General features: G+C 48.3%; 1 protein-coding gene across 3 annotated transcripts in view; it reads right to left on the bottom strand.

The window, feature by feature from the left end:
• Nploc4 (NPL4 homolog, ubiquitin recognition factor) overlaps positions 1–19976 on the bottom strand; it is a 55989-nt gene that overhangs the window by 2621 nt on the left and 33392 nt on the right. For all 3 annotated transcript variants that reach the window (XM_050140512.1, XM_050140511.1, XM_050140510.1), the window contains exons 12-16: positions 15355–15515; positions 7148–7219; positions 4608–4703; positions 3541–3657; positions 2053–2155 (exon numbers count right to left, since the gene is read on the bottom strand). In XM_050140512.1, coding sequence (XP_049996469.1) covers positions 2053–2155; positions 3541–3657; positions 4608–4703; positions 7148–7219; positions 15355–15515 — 549 coding nt within the window. The remainder of the gene's footprint in view (positions 1–2052; positions 2156–3540; positions 3658–4607; positions 4704–7147; positions 7220–15354; positions 15516–19976) is intronic.

Here is a 19976-nt window from a genome sequence, read left to right on the forward strand (position 1 = left end):
ATGTTCAACAGTGCCTGATACTGTCAGTTTTTTTTGTTTTTGTTTGTTTTTTGTTGTTTTGGTTTTTTTTTTTTGTTGTTGTTGTTGTTGTTTTTTCATTTTAGCTACTCTGATGAACGTGTAGTAGCAGCCCAAGTTTTCACTGCAATTTCCTGGATGAGAAATGATAGTACATTCCTATGTCGTCTGCGGAATGTGTTAACGAGCCCTTTCTTAAGTGCCTGACTGTTGGCAGTTCTTACTCCTTTAGGTGGGAGGGACACGTCATCTGTGTGAGTTCCAAACACTGTCTCCCTGTTGGTGCCTTTTCAGGGTGCCAACAGTCTTCTTCAAATAATACAACTGTTTAATTTTCAACTTAAATAATTTTCTTTTGTTGCTTGGGCAAGCACTATGCCAACAAGCAACAACAGCAGCCAACCCTGAACTCAGTGCATAGACCGGTGCTAGTAAGTGCTGGGATTTACAGGTGTGCCACCATAGGCTGATTTACCAGATTTGGGGTTGGTGTTTGTCTCTGCCTGACCTGAAATTCCTGAATTCTCTAAAAGAATTTTTGCCTACTCCAAGATCTTCTAAGATTTAAGGGTAGGTCTCCACCCCCCTCCACCCTCTCTTTGGTTTCCAAGACAGGGTTTCTCTGTGTAGCCTGGGCTGTCGTGGAACTTGTTCTGAAGGAGGATAGGTGTAGGTCTTAACTAAGCTAAGTGACCCCTTCTGAGCTGGTCTTCCAAGTACCCAGTGTGCACTGCAGCCACTGATCTGTTTCCCAGCTGCCTCAGCACTCTCCTGTGAGCGCCACCCTTCCCTTCAGTCTGTGCTCTAACGAGCTTATCCGCCTTCATGTCAGCACCATGCTGCTGGATCACTCAAGTTTTACACTGAGGTCGGGCAGTGTGACTGCTCCAGCTTTTACCTTGCCTTTCATATGGTCTTGGCTTTTCTAGATTCTCTGTGTCTCTAAATAAATGTTAGAATCTGTTAATTTTAGTTTACTTTAAAAAGGTTGTCAGAAAACAAGACCCTCGGGAACACCCAGAGTTCATTAGGCAAGCTCTGTGCTGGAGCTGCCACGGCACAGGATAGCGCTAAGAATAAAGCATGCCACTCTAGCCCGAAGAGTCAGTCTGTCTAGGAGATGTTGTTTTCCCAATATTAACGACTGAAGTTTCAGTCAAAAACACACAGACATGGGGGCTAGACAGATGGCTCAGTGGTTAAGAGCATTGCCTGCTCTTCTAAAGGTCCTGAGTTCAATTCCCAGCAACCACATGGTGGCTCACAACCATCTGTAATGAGGTCTGGTGCCCTCTTCTGGCCTGCAGACATACACACAGACAGAATATTGTATACATAATAAATAAATAAATATTTAAAAAAAACACACACACAGACAAATTTTGTTGCTGTTTTTTGAGACAGGGTTTCACTGTATAACAGCCATGGCTATCCTGGAACTCTGCAGACCAGGCTGGCCTCCAACCCAAGAGATCCGCCTACTCCTGTCTCCCATGCTTGGATTAAAGGTGTGCGTATGTCACCATGTTGTGATGCTGTTGCAACAGTACTTGGTTTCCATTACCAACCTTATGCACAGGACTGGACAATCAGACACCAGCTTCTTAGGATTCCTGGAGTCTGTCACTGCCGCACTGGCAGCTGGACAATCAGACACCAGCTTCTTAGGATTCCTGGAGTCTGTCACTGCCGCACTGGCAGCTGGACAATCAGACGCCAGCTTCTTAGGGTTCCTGGAGTCTGTCACTGCCGCACTGGCAGCTGGACAATCAGACACCAGCTTCTTAGGATTCCTAGAGTCTGTCACTGCCTCACTGGCAGCTGTCACAACATGGCGACCCCAGTGCTCACAAAATCTTCAGATATTTCAAGGGTCTATCTGGGGCATACAATATGCAGCTTAAAACTCTGCAAACTCAAGGATTATAGCTGGGATATACCCAGCCAGAAAGGCTCCAAGGAGGTCCCTGGGCTAGAGGTCCAGAGTTTCGACGACAGAGCTCATGCTCCACACTGGGGACAGGGGACACTTACTGCACAGCTGCTCAATGGTGGCCCACTGTTCAGACTTTTTCCACGTCTGTGCTAGCTCCTCGTTTCTAGTCCTCACAGCTTCTAGCAGCAGGCTGATGCTGTCCTGCAAAAAGCCACAAAGAAGGTTCCACTTTGCTGATTGAGGGAAAAGACTATCTTTTCTTCCCTTGATATCAATAACAACTTAAAAAAAAAAAAACTCAGGCTGTCACTGCATTACACATACATACATTAGCTCTAACTGGGGATCTAACTTAGGGGCAGAGTATTTGCCTATTGTGCAAAGAACTGGGTTCATTCCCCAGTATAAAGATAGAAAAAAAGGTATTAAATATATTAAACATATACATTTAAATGCTAAAGTTAACTAAAACTTAAATTCTGCTTAAGTAGTCCCAATAACAAAGAAGACACATCCCTGGGTCCTAGAGCCAGAGAGTTGAATAGGAGCCCAAGTCTCTAAGACCTGTCCTCTCCAACGTGCCTGCAAACACCTATGGCCTTTGGGGTCAACATACAGAGAAAGGTCTCTATGATAAGGCTCTCAGTACCTCTCAAAAATGTTTCCTATCAGGTGTAATAGCAAAAACAGCCATGCTGGATGGAAAGGTGGACCTGATGCAGACAGACCCTTTTGTCACCTTGTATTCAGATTCGGGCTTATCCTGAATTCAGAAGGCTGATCACAATCAGAAAACACAGTCCCTCATATAGAGTATCACGCTAGGTGGTGGACATGTTAATGTATATATACTAATATATGTGTGTGTGTGTGTGTGTGTGTGTGAGTGAGAATATATATAAACTCAGCAAGATAGATGTACAATTACATCTAGCTGCTGGACAGAAATATCCTGAGAGTGAGCCTTCTATTTTGTAAATCTTAGGGAAAAGGCTGAGTTAGTGTCATCAAGTTCAGAAAGACTGGTTTTTATCTCCCTGGCATTTCTATGGATCTCAGGGAAAGACAGACCATGGAAAAAGGGCACTCATGCGGTGGATGCCCAAGACACACAGAGACTTCCTGGTGGGGTCTGCTGCCCTGCCCTGTTAGAGAACATCTACCATCTGCAAAACAGTCATCCATTTCCCCTTATGGTGTATATTAAAAATGCCAACTGTGCAACGGTGTGTGCAGGACCTGGAAACTGGCCAATCCTTCCGGGCCCGGGCCACAGACAGTACTGGCTCACAAGGAGAGGCAGCATCAGGAAACAGCAACGGCATTGGCTGAGGCTGTGCAACAGGGGCTGTCTGTACTGTGGGATCCCTAAGGCTCCAGGCTAGAGGACACAGCCTACTTCCATCTGCTCTTCAGGTGAATCTCAATAACCAAACTCCCTTCACCTCAAAGGGTAAAGGTCAAATATCTCCATCAACAGTGAAGTTCCCATGTGAAGTGCATCGGGCAGTTATCTCCTGACAACACACTTCACCCCAGTACTTGGGATCTGAGGAAAGACAGCAAGAGGGAAGTAGAGCTGGTACCTGCAACGGCATGACTTCATTGGTGACCAGAAACAGCAGGAGATGGAAGTCAGAGATGGTATCCAAGAACACGGATGAGGTATTCTGGGACAAGTAGGTGGCCAAACTATGAAAGTCCTAAGGAAACGGTCAAGAAAGAAGGGTGGAGAATCAATGTTTTCTCAACACTCCCTCGCACTACCCCAGGAAAAGGGACAGCTCCTACTAACACAGTCCATTAGACAGCAGGGACGCATCACCCTGCTTCAGCATGGGGTCCAGGGCTCGTGTGGCGCTCCAGCCCAGGGGAAGCCTTCAGTACACCTGACCCAGCTATTTAAGTGGGCCCAGATCCAAGACATTGGTCAGATAAACAGAAAACATCCCTTTACCTACCCCTAGCTGTCTTGAAACTCTATGTACCAGGCTGGCCTTGAAATAACAGAGGTTGGCCTGCATCTGCCTCCTGAGTACTGGGATTAAAGGTCTGTGTCATCACACCTGGTGAGGGTGCTTTCACAACCAGACACAAGCAAGTTTATCACCACGGACATCTCAAAGGTTGGCCAACTAACTGGCACTGTCCCGCAAGCACCTGACCCCCCTGGACAAAGAGGCTCCGAGGACCCCACGAAAGCAGATGTCACGGCTGTTCTGAAATAAACAGCTCCGTGCACAGACTGTCTGCACTAGGAGTCATGGCAGCTCAGGTCAGGCTGAACAGAGCACAGAGTCTGCCAACACTGCATGCCATCAGAGTAAGACTGTCTGCACTGCTCTACTGTACAGGACAGTAACACACAAAGAAAGCTTGGCAGACAACAGAAAATGATGAATAATATCGGAAACAATACAAAACCAAGCAAGAGTGAATTTCCGGCAAGTCTGTAGGTCAAGGGCTTCGGGGATTTAAACATGTTACCTATCGCCTGGTGAAACACAGGCATCAAGTGACCAATACCCAGAACAGGGCCTCATGGGACTTGTCCAATAATAAATGGAGGAAGTGTGAAAAAGGCACTTTTTGGGAAAAATAAAATCAATATTAGACATTGCTTTAAATTTTGTCTCTGAAACAAAGAGCTTACCTGTGTCTCACCCAGCACATCCCGGTTCTCAATAGGAAACGGATTTTGCGAAATAGAAAAAGTGTAAACTGGATCCTTAGGGAAGGTGGTTGTGATCTAAAGAAAACAACAACAGCAACACTACAGAAATGAACGGAGAACAAGAGGCAGACTAAGGGCATAAAATTCTCAACAATAGTCAGTGTGGGCCTGAGAAATACCAATTACCTCCCAGAGTCTCTGAGAGGCCATTTCAGGGGACCCACAGTCTTTGCAGACAGGGCTGAGAGTCACTCGTGGGCAGCTATTTTCCTCCAAGGTGAGTGAGCCTAAGTCAAGACTTTTCTACCAAAGGTAAGCCAATTCTTTCCTCCATGCAGAGGGCATTTTAAATCTAACACATAATCAATAGAAGCCCCAGGGTCACTGGTGAATGAGCAGTAATCAATACAAACACAGGTTTTAGTCCCCTTGGCAGAGGCCTCTTTCCCACAAAAGCACCTAAGTGCAAGTGACCAACACTTCTGTCACACACTTCTCTCTGCACGTGACACGCCCCTCCAGATACAGAACAGCTACTCTAACTACCGCGGGACTATTTCTGAAGAACGAGATGCCGCTCTGGCCACTCTGATCTGTTTCCTACATCAGCAAAGGCTATTTCTGGACTCAGCTGTGCCAATGTCAGCACGCTGTAAGGCCAAGCTGATGCTCAGAGACGGCTGGTCCTCACACGTGCCGAGGCAGAGGACGGGAGCTGACCCCACACGGAGCACTGAATACGTAACCAAGAACACAGTTCCAACTACGTCTGAACAAGTTGTAAGCAAAAGCTTCTTCTGGGTCGGCACAAACAGGAGTGGGAGGATGGCTGCAGAACATTTGCTAGTGTTTACCAGTAATCCAGAGTTATTTGTGGTTCACACTGTAACCTGGTTATTCAAGAGGCCAAAGCAGGATAAGTCTGAGGGCTGCTGGGCAACTAAGGGAGAGCCTATCTCAAAATAACTCCTTAAACAAAAGGGGTGAGGGTTGCCTGCCTAGGAAATACAAGGCTACGCACTCAAACCTCCAAGGGTGAGGGGTATTTAACCTTGTAGGAGACCCAGGAGAACAACAAATGAAGTCTGTGGTGACTCAAAGGAATCCACCCCTACAGATTCCTGGGTTCACACTTGCATTGTAGGAAGCAGTCATCCCAGGACTTGGGAGACCCAAAATCTCTGCTGTCACACAGCTATCCAATCTCAGATTTAAGAAGATACGATGGGTGGGGTGGCTTACACCTTTAATCCCAGCACTAGGAGGCAGAAGTAGGAAGATCTCTATAGGGCCAGCCTGGTCTACATAGTGATTACCAGGACAGCCAGAGCTACCTAAATGAGACCCTGTCTCTACGGGGAGGGTGGTGGTGGTGTCCAAATAACACCAAACAAATAAGAGTAACAAAAACCCAGCAGATATGTTGGGCATGGTGGTTCATACCTCTAATTCCAGCCCGGAGGAGGCAGAGGCAGAATTACAAGTTTGAGGCCAGTGAGGACCACATAGTGTGACTCTGTCTTTAAAAAAAAAAAGGGGGGGGGGGGACTGTCCTTGTCTGGGTCTGTGCTATCTCCTGCACCAGGTAAAGAGCCAAACAGCACTCTGGGTACCTGTCTAATGCTCTCCCAGGCCTCATTTTCCTACGGACAGAGAACACGGGTACTCCAGGGCAGACTTCCCCAGCAACCCCGTGCTGCTGAAAGGTGTGGGGAGGGGCTGGAGGGGGGAAGGGCTTGGAAGCTCATCCTAAATCCCGCTAACTCTTCCACCAATCTGTTTCCATCTTAATTACACCCCAGGCAGTATAAAAACAGATGCCTTTACGGCCTAGGTAATAAATATGTTCTCAGGAGCTGTCAACTGAAATGGAACATCTCTGGGTTAGGCTCAGGGGGACTCTCCGCTCAAATGCCTGAGTCACATACCCATCCTGAGTCCAGCCCCCAGCCCGACACTGGCAGCCATGCTACTCCATGCCCCGTGGCCATGTGACACGAATGTAGCCCTGAGACCATCACATTCTCTAGTGTGGAACAGAGACTCAGAAGCAGCAGCAGCAGCACAGCCAGCTCCTCCTACCTCCTAGGTTTGCCCAGAGACAACACTGGTCCCACTACTCACAGACACTAAGTTATACATGTGTCCCCAGGACACTCAAGATGGAGTGGCCCCAGGAGTACTACTCTGTGTCAGGCAGGGCAACCTCTGTTACCTCCTGGGCAGCTGGCAGTTACCAGCCTAGATATACAGAACTCTTCAGATCCCCTTGGGACTTGGCCCCATGAGGTCACGGGGAAGCTGGAGGCAGGCGTCCTCGGTTTGCACTTCAGCAGGAAGAAAGTCAATCCTGAAGTTGTTTAAACTATGCAGTTTTTGGAAACATGGGGACTGATAATCAAAAAACAATCCTTGGGACAGCAGCTGGTTCAAATCTTCCTCTGGGGCACCACCCAGGAGTCCTGGCTTTCAGGGGCTATGGAACCAGAGAGTGAGCGTGAGCACAGGCGAGTACTCACGTCTATGATCAGATATTCCACAGGCAGGGGACGAGCCAGCTGCGTGATCTCATTGCCAAACTTGTCTATGTCCTGAAACAATCAAAGGTCAACACCAGGTCAACAGTGACATTATTCTTTTCCACACCAGTATTTCAATTTTTTAATTATTATTATATTATTTTATCATTATTTTTATAACAGCATCCCAGACTGACTTGAATGGAATTTACTATGTGGATCAGGTTGGCATTGAACTTGTGGCAATCCTGCCTCTGTTTTGCCAGGGCTGAAATTACAGGTGTGTAACTCTATGCCCGGCTCTTTTAGGAAATTATGATTTAGTCAGGCACGGTAGCACACACCTTTAATCCCGGTAAGAAAATCTCTGTGAGTTCGAGGCCAGCCTGGTTCCCATAAGTGAGTCCAGGACTAGAGACCTGTCCACAAAACATGATTTTGTGGAAATGCATAAATGAAAAGCAGAAGGAAAATCTATCAGTTCCGGGGCACCTTGTAAGAGAGGATATACTACGCACCCACCCCAGCTTAACCGGGCACCAAGACAGGGAGCAGTGAAAACAGTCTGAAGTTTTCTAAGGAGGACTTGTGTTCCTCACAGTCACTTCCTCCTTTAATCCCAGCATCTGGGAGGCAGACGCAGGCAGATCTCTATGAATTTGAGGCCATCCTAGTCTACAAACCAGAGCTACACAGAGAAACCTCGTCTTGAAAAACTATAAATGAATTAAATTAAATATAAAAAAATTACATTTCTGAAAACCGGACTTTGTAAAAAAAAAAAAATCAGCGCATACACAAACTAAAGACATGTACAAAAAGGTGTATATACACACACATGTACACACGCACAAACACACATACAAAATCACCACCAATATGTCAAAGTCTAAACCTGTTTTGCTTTGTCAGATGCACAGAACATAAAGTTTAATTATGGGGAAAAACGGTCAACATATGTTCATTAATCATAAAATGACAATTAGATCTGATTTATGTCAAACATGCTGAGTTCAAACAGAGCTCTAGAAATAAATTCCTAAGGACTGATGCTGTTTATTAAAAATCCTACAGGAGGAGTCGGTTTCTATCACCACCTAACATTACGAGTCATTCATGTGTATAAATTATGTGTCCATAATTTCTAATTCTAAGTCCTTACACAAGAGTTTGTTTATTGAAGCCCTCAGACCCAGACTGTTTGCCAACCATGTGTTCCCAAGGTGTGCCATGGGGCCACTCCCAGCACGCCACACCTGCCAGGGAGCCGCAGAGAGCCAGGCTGTCTTCTTAGACAATCACTGCAAACTGTTCAAGCTAAGTCAAACTCACCACCCTACTAGGACATCGCTGGCCCCACACCGGTCCTGTTTCTTGTCTGTTACCTACAGAGGCTCCAACAAAGACTTCATCTGCCTCCTGTGTTACCTACTATGCTCCACTGACCAGGGGAAGGGTTACTTGTCCTGTCCTTCCCCACACGTGACCACAGGGTCAGGATGGCCTCCATGTTACGGCAGTGGTTCCACAGATGTGGCTGGCCTACTGAGGGATCGTAGGCCTCTGCAGAGACAGTTTCTTGATGGAGACAGGGCAGGAATCAAACCCAATCAAACTAAATCACCATTTCCAAAAATACACGCTTGCCCCTACAAGAAACAACCTGCAACAACTCACACATAATGAGCCCATCTGGAATTCATCTTCAAATCTAATTAAGCTCTAATATGCAGAAACACTTCCCAGCACCTGTTCACTTTAATCTTCCCCCCCAGGGAGTTCTCTGGTTAGAGGCCCCCACCTTTCTTTGTGTTGTGCTGTTCTTGTCCAGATTAACTACCCAACCGTGCCTTTCCTGCTCACTAAGGAAAAAAGGTGTTGCAGCCCCATTGCCCCACAGCCAATCCCTAGCCCTACACACCATCTTAAAGGCATTTACTTTCACGGGCCTTAGCAAACGTCAGACAGAATACACTAGAAGGAAGATATCTTATTCTAAGTGTGACAGCTGCCAGGGTCAGCAGTTTTCTCTGCAGTTGGAGCAAGACAAGGAAGAGTGAGCAGTCCCGGTCCCCAGCGCCTCACCACCTACTGCAGGCCACATCTGGAAGCACTGGCACCATGGTCTTGACATGAAAGAGAAACACAGATACTGACGTCTTTGTCGTTCCCAGTCAGCCAGGCTTTGTGGCTTGGTGAGGGACTCGCAGACTAGTTGGTGTCACCTGCTTTAGAGAAGCTGCTGCTCCACTAACAATGCTGGACATCACCAGTAGCACTCATCTGAGAAGCACTCAGAGCACAAGATCTTGTGGGACACGGAAGACCCATCCAAAGAACATCTGCAGGATGGCACCAGAGGCAACAGCTGGTACTTCTCAGGTACTTGCCAAGGTGGATCCTGCATGGCCTGGTCTGCCTGGCTCCAACAGCACACGTCACAGGCGCTGTCCTTGTTCCCAGTGCGTGAGGAACAATGGTGTCAATAACAGGCGGCAGAGCCAGAGGCATTAAGAGCTCGCTCGTCTATACCTAGAGCGTAGGCTCGCGGCTGCCCTGGCAGGTATGCAATGCAGGCAGGCGATGTTCAGGTCACATTCAGACCTGATTTGTGTCCTCCTAGAATCTGGAGCGGGGCACAGGGTAGCAAGCATGAAATCCCCCCAGCACCTGGGAAGGCAAGAGGACCCAGAGCTCAGGGCCAGCTAACCTGGGCTACATAGTGAGATGTGTTTTAAAACCAAACACTACAACAAACAATTTTATTTCTAACAGATGACGACAGAGATTAACTTTTTTTTTAAAGACAGGGTCTCACAAGGGAGTGGGGGCAGAGGCAGGCGGATCTCTGTGAGCACTGCTCCTGGGGGTGCCATAACAACTTCCACATCCGACCTCGGAACGGAGCTCATGGACGTTAGAGGTCCTCTCTCCTACCCACTGGAAGGGATGATGTCGGCCTAGTCCTCGCCCAGGCCACTGTCAGCACAGTCCCACATCACTCCTCTGAGGAGAGGACCTTCGCCCCTTTCACAGCTGCTCGCACAGGGCAGCGTCCTGGGGTGCCCACCGCTCCCCTCTGGCTCTCCTCTGCAATCTCAGCCTTCCTTGCACTCTTCTGGAACAGCAGTCCGCACCTTCTATGCAGACAAACCTGAGCTTCCCATTATCAGCCCCTATCTCTTGCCTGAGTTTTCCAACCCCACTGGCAACTGCCTGGGGATACCATGTCAGCCCAGTGCAGCTCCAGACATCAGCGTCAGCTGGGCATGGGAGAACACACCTGTAATTCAGGGGGCTGAGGCAAGAGAATCCTGAGTTTCAGGATACAAAGAAATATCCTATTTTCAAAAATGCAAATGTTGGCGCCTGGTCTCACCGTCCTCATAAACAGACCTAGCACACTGTTCCAGCAAACCCCTGCTCACGGAGAAGCTGGCTTGCTCCCGCTCTTCACTGTGTCTCGGCAATGCCTCTAAACCTGCAGCATCTACCGAGCCCACAACTCCACAGTGGACCGAACGGAGACCTCTTCCTCCACCCCACTGGCTAGGCCTATCCAGTGCAGCGTGTGCCCAAGCACGGGCCCGGTCCCACACCTCTGCTCTGCTGCCTCTTCTCATTAAGGTCCCTGGAATCTGATACTTGACTGCCAAAGCCTCTTCTAAATGACATCTAATAGGAATGTCCTAAAACCCACCTTCCATACCACTTTCTGTGGCCTGCCAAGTCCACCATCCACCACAATGACAAGATGACCCTCTGGATGCAAGAGTCATCCCTGGAGAGGTGGACCTGCTTGGCGTCTTAACTCTGGGGTGCCTGTCTGCCTGCCCCACCATGGGCAGGAGCAGCACCCAACTGTGCCAGGTATGGCCGACTGATGACCGACTGATGACCGACTGATGAAGGTGCTCAGCTAAGTGTCGAGACGGAGAAGAAGGCAGCCTCCCGGGATGTCAATCACTGCGGTCATGGCTGTGGGCGTGAGGGATGGGGCCAGGGCGACTAAGGAGCCTGTGATGGGAGCTATGTGCGGATTTCCTCTAAGTTTGTGATTCCTGGTTTGTGTAAGCACATGTGTAGTAGTAATGAAAATGTCCCATCCTGTGCCTGCTCCTCTCTCACCTTCATACACCCTGTGCAGCTGTGCAGATTCGAGGTGCACGCATCTCCACCATCTCCAGGCCCGACGCTCCCCTCTGCGGCCAGCCTCACTCCTCACTCCACTCTGCTCTCCACTCAGTGCTGATTGCTTTGCTGCCCACCCACCACCCAGGACTCCACCCCTCCACGACCAGCTCCAGCCGGAGGCAGACAAAACTCCCACTTTTCATGTGGCCACCTCTGCTCTGCCCCTGAAGCACAGCTCCAGCCAACCGCAGGCTCCTGAGAGCAGTCTGCTCCTCAGTCTACTGGCAGTAAACACAGCGCAGACCTCCCTCAAGCTTCCCAGACACCTCAGCTCTCTCCCTAGGCTTGACTTCTGTCTCCTTTTCCCTCTTTCCCCTTTTATGTCCTTGAACAGAGGCCCAGTTTTCACCATTCTCTCCTACCATGCTGTCTAGGCCACTGGACAACAACACTGTGACTCTAATGCCCGGTTTTAAACCTTCATTCTCTTAAGCAATATCCACGGCAGTGGTCCCACCAGGACGACACAGTGCCCTTGACGCCTGGTCTGAAAGTCTCAGGACTTCCTACTCTGTCTCTCCTCTCACTGCGTACACTGAGACCCAGGAAATCTAAACAACAAGGCCCTGACAGATTCAGATTGCCTCCTTGGCCCACTCCCAGTGTGGGATCTTTCTACACACCAGGCACTGAATCCCCCAGCCAACCTTCTTTTTGCTGCCGCCCCTCCCCCTCCCCCACGAGACAGGGTTTCCCAATAGCTATGGAGCCAGTCCTGGAACTCGCTCTGCACACCAGGCTGGCCTCGAACTCACAGAGATCTGCCTGCCTCTCCCTCCTGAGTGCTGGGATTAAAGGTGTGCGCAACCAGCGCCCAGCTCTAGTCAGCCTCTCAGTGGCCATACCACTCACTGCGTGTAGCCCTCCTGTCTCTGCTCACCGTGCTCCGCCGCTGTCTATCACAGCCCCCTGTGTGCCATTCACCTGTACTCTAGTTAACGCAGCCCCGCTGGCCAGCCTCACAGACCAGGCATGATGACACACACCTCTAACCCCAGCCCTAGAGAGCATTATAAAACAGGAGGAGACAGCTCTCAGTCAGCCTCATTCTGAGATCCATGGAGGCAGGTTTGACATTTCAGACTGAGGAAGAGGAAAGAGCCAGTGGCTAACTGCTTTGTTTTTCTGACCTTCAGGTTGAACCCCAATTCTGTCTTTGGTTTTTATTAATCATGCATCTTCCACCAGTTCAAAGTCATGGTTCTCTACCACAAACGTCTCACAGCGCTGGGGTGCCCAGGTATCCCCAGACAAGCGACTTAAGGAAGTCTATGTAACAGTTGCAAAATCTGAACTGATATTCGGATTTCCTCACCAGTTAATAGAGGTGCTTGTTTATTCTAACGACAATTCTCTTCTTTCTTTAAATTAAAAAGAATCTAAAAGCAAAAGTTGTCACTGGGTTAGAGAAACAGCTCGGTAGCTCACAGCCCTTGCTGTTCTTGCAGAGGACTCAGTTCAGCTTCCAGCGCCCACATGGTGTTCACAACTGCCTCTAACTTGCTATATGGGATGCAATGTAGACCCATGGGCACTATACACATGAGGTGCACATTCATACATGCAGGCAAACACACACAAAAAATTAAAATAAATCTTTTTAAAAATTTATCACTACACGTCTTCTTCCCGTTTTTCTGCGGTGACTATGCTCAGGCATTTGCCAGTGGGCCTCGTGTGCAGTGCAGGCAGTTGAGAACAGAACAACTTCTAGACCTCGCACCCTTCAGTGCTGGGAATAAGCAGCAACAGCCTGATCCTTGGGGGATAACTTTCTGTCCACACAGACAATACGCCTCCTTTGCCCGCTTTAGGTGTCTTGGCTCTTTCCTGCCTTTAAGTAAACACATGACGAATGGTGTCTTAACCCCGAGGAGCTACACACACGCACACCGCACTCCTGCATGCTCTCACTGACACAGACCAGACAAACAAAGGGATCTGGTGAAAGAGAGAAAAACAAAGAAAGGTTTCCTGTCTGGTTTTACTTTAAAAATAAAAACCCAACACCTTTACCAGACTCATAGCTAAGGATGAAATCTGAAAGCCCGACCTTTAAGATGAAAATCAAGGCAATCGCAGGCACGGTGGCGCACACCTTTGACTCTGCAAGGCAGAGGCAGGCAGATAGATCTATTTTGAGTTGAGGCCAGCCTGGTCTACATAGTGACTTCCAGGATGGCCAGGTCTCCATAGAAAGACCCTGTATCTCAAACAAGACAAAAGCTGGGTCTGTTGCCTCCCGCTCATAAAGCCTGTACACAGAAGGTGCAGAGAGCAGGACTATAAATTAGGGGCCAGTGACACAGTGAGACCCTGCTCCCACCCCTTCCCTCAACAAAAGAAAAAAAGAAAGCAGGCAGACAGGGGTGGACACAGTCATTTGACATTGTTTGGGAAACATCAGCCACCACACAAAACCAAACAAGAATGGAGAAAGTAAACCTCAGTGGACAGTCTACACAAGACACCCAAAGAGCTGCCCGTGCAATAGCAACACTGTCGATAAAATTTCACCCTTTGTTTGTTTTGAGACAGGGTTTCTTTGTGTGGCTTTGGCCGTCCTAAAATTCACCTGCCTCTGTCCCCCGAGTACTGGGATTAAAGGTGTGAGCCACCACTGCCCAGCTAACTAAATCGTAAAAAAAAAAAAAAAAGCTGGCGAGCAGTTATGCACACTGGCTGATTGGCCTGAGGGCCAGGTTCAGTCTGCAGCACCCACACAGCGCTAACGACCATCTGTGACTGGAGTGTTCCAGGGAACACAACAGTCTCTGATGGCCTCTATGGGTAGCAGGCATGCAGTACCGTCATACTTGCAGACAATACCCATACATAAGAAATATAATTACTGCTAGGTGTGGTGGTGTACACCTCGTGACTCCAGCACTCAGCAGAGGTAACCACATCTACATAGGTTTGAGGCCTGTCAGGTCTACATACTGACAAGTTATACCGTGAGACCCTGCCCCCCCCCCAACAAAATAAAATACAGAGATCTAAAACAAACAAACAAGGCAGGGGCCGTGACAGTGAGAAGCCATCCATCCCTGTGAGCAGGAAAGGTTGAGAGTTGTCCCAGAGAGCACAGCAACATTACGACTGGACATAGGAACCACAGGAACCACGAGTAAAACCAACCCTAAGAGAAAGTCAGCCAAGCTACTCCAGACAAGGATAACAGAAACAACCGTATCTTGTCAGCCATGAGGTGCACTATGCTGGGAAAGTGTCCTGTGAAAGCTGAGCTCACTGGAAAGCTGGCCTTGTAAGTGAGGTTGCCCTCACCCCATTTCAGATCCGAGCATGTTGTCTCAAAGTATTTTTAAGGCTCTCTTGTCTGAGGGTGTTTGGTGCCCCCCCCCACTCTGTGACAGGGAGAGGAAAACAACACACAGCCCAAGAGTAAAACCCCTAGGGGTGAGAAGTCAGCCACTTCCTGAGCTTCCTGATGTCCATCCCACGGTACCAGGGTGCCTGCAGTGGGAAGGGAAGACTCAAGTTCATCGACTTCCCCAGCTGGTGTCTGTTACTGCTGTGGGTACTTGGACGCCTCACTCAAGGAAGATACGGCTCTGCACAGATACAGGACTTTGGTTGGACCTCCAGCTGCCTGCATTAAGAGGGCGCCTTAGTCAGTGTCTGCTGGACGTGTGTTAGCCTCGGACTTGGTGTTTCCTTCCTACTGTCATTTGTCCTTCCATCTGGAAACTCCACAGCACAAGACTGAGTGGCTGTAGCAGCCAGAATTCCAACAATGGTCAAATGCCTCTCATCTTTACAAAGCAGAAGTGGGCTGCAACAGTAAGATTTGGTGTAACATGACCAAACCAAACATATGATTCCTTTTCTGACCACGCCATGCAATGCGTGAGCAACAATAAGCTCCAGAAATGACAGACGCTTTGACCCATGAGCCAGGCTCCAGACACAACGCTGACACAGGTGTCACTCCAAAGTATAACAAGATCACACGAGTCCCAGACAGATTCACATTAGCCTGTAGATATTACCTTATAAAACACATCAGGAACATACTGCTCGCTGCTGGACTCCTTGGCGTAGCCGAGCTCAGGGGCGTCCTTACAAGGCAGCAGACACTCGTCTCGGACCAGTGCCATGCACTGGTTGGACACCTGGTACCCTTCAAAGTGAACCTGGTTGTCCGGACCACCTGTAAGAGAAAAACCTTCTAAGAGAATCTACCAAGGGTAATCAGAAGCATTTCATGACACCTATCCTCCAGCTGTCAAGACTCTGCGGGGTGGTCTGAAGGATGTCTGGGGCACGAGGCTCACTCCTCCACAGCATGTTTTCAGAGTCCAGAGCTGTGGGGTGTTTCCTGCCCTTACAGCACACAGACTTTCAGTTTGGAACATCAGAGTATAAAGACAGACATTGTCCCGCATCGCACCAGCTTTAGCGCCTGAGTGAGATTTGGAGGCAAGGAGGCTGGAAGTAGAGGTGTGGAGGTAACAAAACAGAACCTGTATGGGGCTGGGTTGCACATTTCTTGTCTTACATACAGGAAGCCCTATGTTCAATCTCTGGGATAAATCAGGCATAATGGTGAATCCTAGCACTGGGGAGGTAGAGGCTGGAGGATCAGAAGTTCAGGGTCATCCACTGCTACACAGCAAGTTCAAGGTCAGCTTAGACTCCAAGACAACAAAACAAACAAACAAAAACACCTCAGCCACAAAAGCCTGAAGACTGGCCTGAGTTTGAGACCTACAACCCACGGAGGAAAAGAGAAGGGACTTCCACTCCTATATGCAGATATACTCCAACCCCACCCCTACATTCTCTCTAAATAATAAAAAGAGAAAACTGATCCTAGCACACAGATCATATATGCAGCAATCAGATTACAGAACTCTGCATGGTCTTACAAGTCAGTGCCCAGGATCTCCTACTATGATACGGGATAATGCTGGGCACCTACAGTCTCTACAGTCCCGCACACTCATGACACAAATACTGCTCTGTATACATCCCTCTTCCCGAGCACCAGCCACAAAGACTTAACACTGGGGGGTGCTGGAGAGACAGAGAGTAAGGGCGCCTATCATCTGCTCGAATTTGATCTTTAAACCCACAACACAGGAGAAATGGCTCCTGCAAGGGGTCTCCCACCTCGGCATGCATTCCACAGCACACAAGCTATGACTCGTCTGTCCACAAACACAAAAGGTACACACAGAAAATACAAATTAACAAATTTATATATCTGTTACATTGTAATTTATAAAAAATGTGAATATGGTTTTACGAAAATATTAAGGACAAAGAGAGTATAAATGGCTATTTCAGAGAGAGCCTGACACTGGGAGGTGAGGGCAGAACAAGCGTGGCCTGGGTAGGTGTCCTCCACGAATCAGGGCTACACACCAGGTAACGCCAGTGTCCATTGTTCTTTCTGAGCGACGGAGATGTTAAAACTCTACCTCTGGTTCAGCTTGAAAACAGTTACAAATCAGAGACGAGAGCCAGACCCTCTGGGTTTCAAATGCATCTGTACCACATCTGAGAAACAATCGAAAAGAGTGGAACTGAAGGCAAGGAGGCCCCTGAGCGATCCATCATTACATGCAGAAGGCCAACTGTAGCTCAAAGTGCTGATCAGAGCCTGGCACTTGCTCTTCGGTCCTAACGAGCCCATTCCACAGCATCAGCACAGCCAGGCCCAGCCGTGTAGCATGTCTCATAGCAGACAAAAGCTTCGAATGCAGAGAACCGAGGATGGGGGAACGCAAGAGAAGTCATATAGGTCCAACTACTTGCTCAGGTACTGCAAACTGGGGCTGGTTTTCAGATCAGTCATTCAAATGTGACAGGTCACGAGGGAAAGAAGTCTTGTGTGGAGAGAATGGAAAGTAGTATGTATAAAATACACCAGAAACCAGGCCTGGCGATGCGTGTTTCTAATTCCAGCTAGTTTAAGGCTAGCCTGGACCACATGAGATCCTCGCCTTCCCCACCCTACCCTCCAAAGAGAGCTCAGGATATAGCTCAGTAGATCCAGAAAGTATGAGGCCCTGAGTTCAATCTCTAGCATCAGAAAAAAGGGGGAGGGGTGGGGGAGTGATATTGGTAACCTGAACCACACACACACTCCTTTCTCAAGTGGAGAAGAAACACACACGACAGCCAACGATGAAAACCTCACATGTAATGTGGCATCATTTGAGCAAAACCACTATACACAGCCAAGCCAGAAAAGCTGTGGAAAATCACAGGGAGTCAGGAAAAACCATGGGCAAAGTATGCCTTGGTACCCAGAAGGTACCTGAGCTCAGCTTGCAGAAGACCAGCCCAGCACAAGAGGCACTAACTGTGGAGGCCAAGAAATGCAGGCCCATTTCCACCTTGTCTGAGAGTCAGAGAATTTGGAGACTGACAGGCATAGTTGCCCGTCCCAACTCAGGATGTGACTGCTTGGTTTTTTTAACATTAAGATAGGTCCATGCCATCCTGACAGGTGGTCAGGATATGCAAACATACTTCTGCTCCTTTTCTTTTCTTTTCTAACTGTGAGGTCACCTGGGGAGGGGCGGTCTACAGGATACATGATCTAGAGCATCTCTGCTACCTAGACTACAGAATGCTATGACTACATGTCTCAGAGTGATAATGTGATTGACTGTGTGAGCCACCCTTTGTATCATGTTAATAAAGTCTTTTGTTACTCCCCCCCTCCACACCCTTCATGTTGGGTATAAAAGCTGTGGAAAAATAAATGTGAGCGAATTTCATGATTTCAGTCACTGAATGCCCTCCCAATACTTTCTATGTTTTCTGTCTTACTATTTTTAGGCGTCTTCATATTTGCTATAGTCCTAAAATTCCCATGCCCCTACCCTAGTAGTAAGTGTTTTTGTTGAGGCCGGTCCTTGACAACTAACTCCCAGGATGTAGCTCCCAGCATCCTCTCCAACGAGGAGATGGGACTGCAGCAGGTATTTCTCAGTACCTCTCCAGGGTCCCCACTTGTCGTTGGCCAAAGACTCTAACTCTGGGAAAGAGTACACTTGCCTTTGAGTTAGGAAGCCGTGATGGCTCAGGCCCTGGACGAGGTCTGCAGCCCTGAGCAGCTCTTCTTCAGTCAAAGCCCCATCTGGAGGAGCAGGCTGAGCACAGACCTTCTAAGACAAGGCCAGTCATTACGTCATCACTGGCACAGCTCCAGGTCCCTTCAGAGGACATCATGGGTGATCTGATTCCCAAACTCTCAACAAGCAATGTGACTCAGTAACTGAAAGTAACCAGTCTCCAAGATGTAAGCTACTTAAAAATCTAAAAATGTGCCAGTTCCTTTGGCCCATGGGACCAATTCTCCATAGAGACAGTAATCTAAGAAGATGAATTACTATGGAAGCCCACAGGCGCCCAGAACAGCCATTCTCAGTGACGGTGGCAGTGCTGGAGTCTCTGAAGGTGTTTCTGGCTGTCTCAATGCGGGGCAGTGCTTCTGTGGGATGTTGAAATTGCTAGGCATCCTGCCAGATACTGAGGTTTCACAAACAGTAAGGACTGATCCATGTCTCCGCCCCTACATGTTCATGTAGGCAACCCCTATGTTGCTTTACAAACCACTAAGAAAACATACGCACACAACTGCAATACCTACTGAGGGGCACACAGCTCAGCTTGAGCAAATAAAGCATGAAGCATCTCAGGAGGCCATCCATCCCCCTGGCGATCAGGATGGAGCTACGGCGGATCTCTTGCTCAGCCTTGTGTGTATCCAGACCATTCAGCGCCCTCTGCCTTACCAACCCACAAGAAAGGACTTTCTGGTGTTCTTAATCCTAGCCAACACCTCCACTCACTCCCTTCAGCACTCAACTATAGCAACAATTTAGAAAACTATGTCACCAGCCCATATGTGTGGTAATTAACATGCCTCTATATCAACATAACAGAGCAAAGCCGCCACCGTATCTCACTCAGGAGTTCACTCAAAAACAAAAAATCTACACAGACCATAGGAAAGACAAACTTGCTAGCATTTAATAAGGCTTAAAAATCCTGGCAAGGTGACAGTCTCTTCAACCAGTAATCTAAAGGCAGCAGAGACCCGATCTAGGTCCCTGTGCTCAGGCAGTGTGAACTGGTAGGGGCATTCTAAGAAACAGAAGCCTGAACGAGGCCCCTGAATGCAGGCTGTGTGAACTGGGAAGGACACTGTAAGAACCAGAAAGTAGGTCACCTAGACAAGAGGACTGCTGGTTCCTTGGGGAGATGAGACCTTCACAGTCAGAATCTGTGCTTACTTTAAAATCTAGCTAAGTGGATCACATGCTTACAATTTGGTTCTCAATTTCCAAATCCCTACACCTTTCAATTCTATGGCCCTATGCCTGACTTTTCTGTAGGGATATAATCAAAGGTCTGGTACATGTTTATATAGATTACAACCTACTATATAGTTATAATGTGTAAGACATGTATTATTTAACACTTGTGGAAATTGTTATAATGGCAGCCCCATTCACAATAGCAAGTGCAGTGAGTTAGGACAGCAGAAGTCTCTCCTCTGGCACAGTCACTTCTAGCTGCTGAAAAGGGGCACACATCCAAAAGCAAGAGTTACCCTAGACTTGTGATGAGAACATTAGACCTGAAGATAGCC

Source organism: Alexandromys fortis, unplaced genomic scaffold (genome assembly GCF_014885135.2).
Source record: "Alexandromys fortis isolate MF-2015 unplaced genomic scaffold, M_Fortis_MF-2015_v1.1 scaffold_39, whole genome shotgun sequence".
Classification (NCBI taxonomy): Eukaryota; Metazoa; Chordata; class Mammalia; order Rodentia; family Cricetidae; genus Alexandromys; species Alexandromys fortis.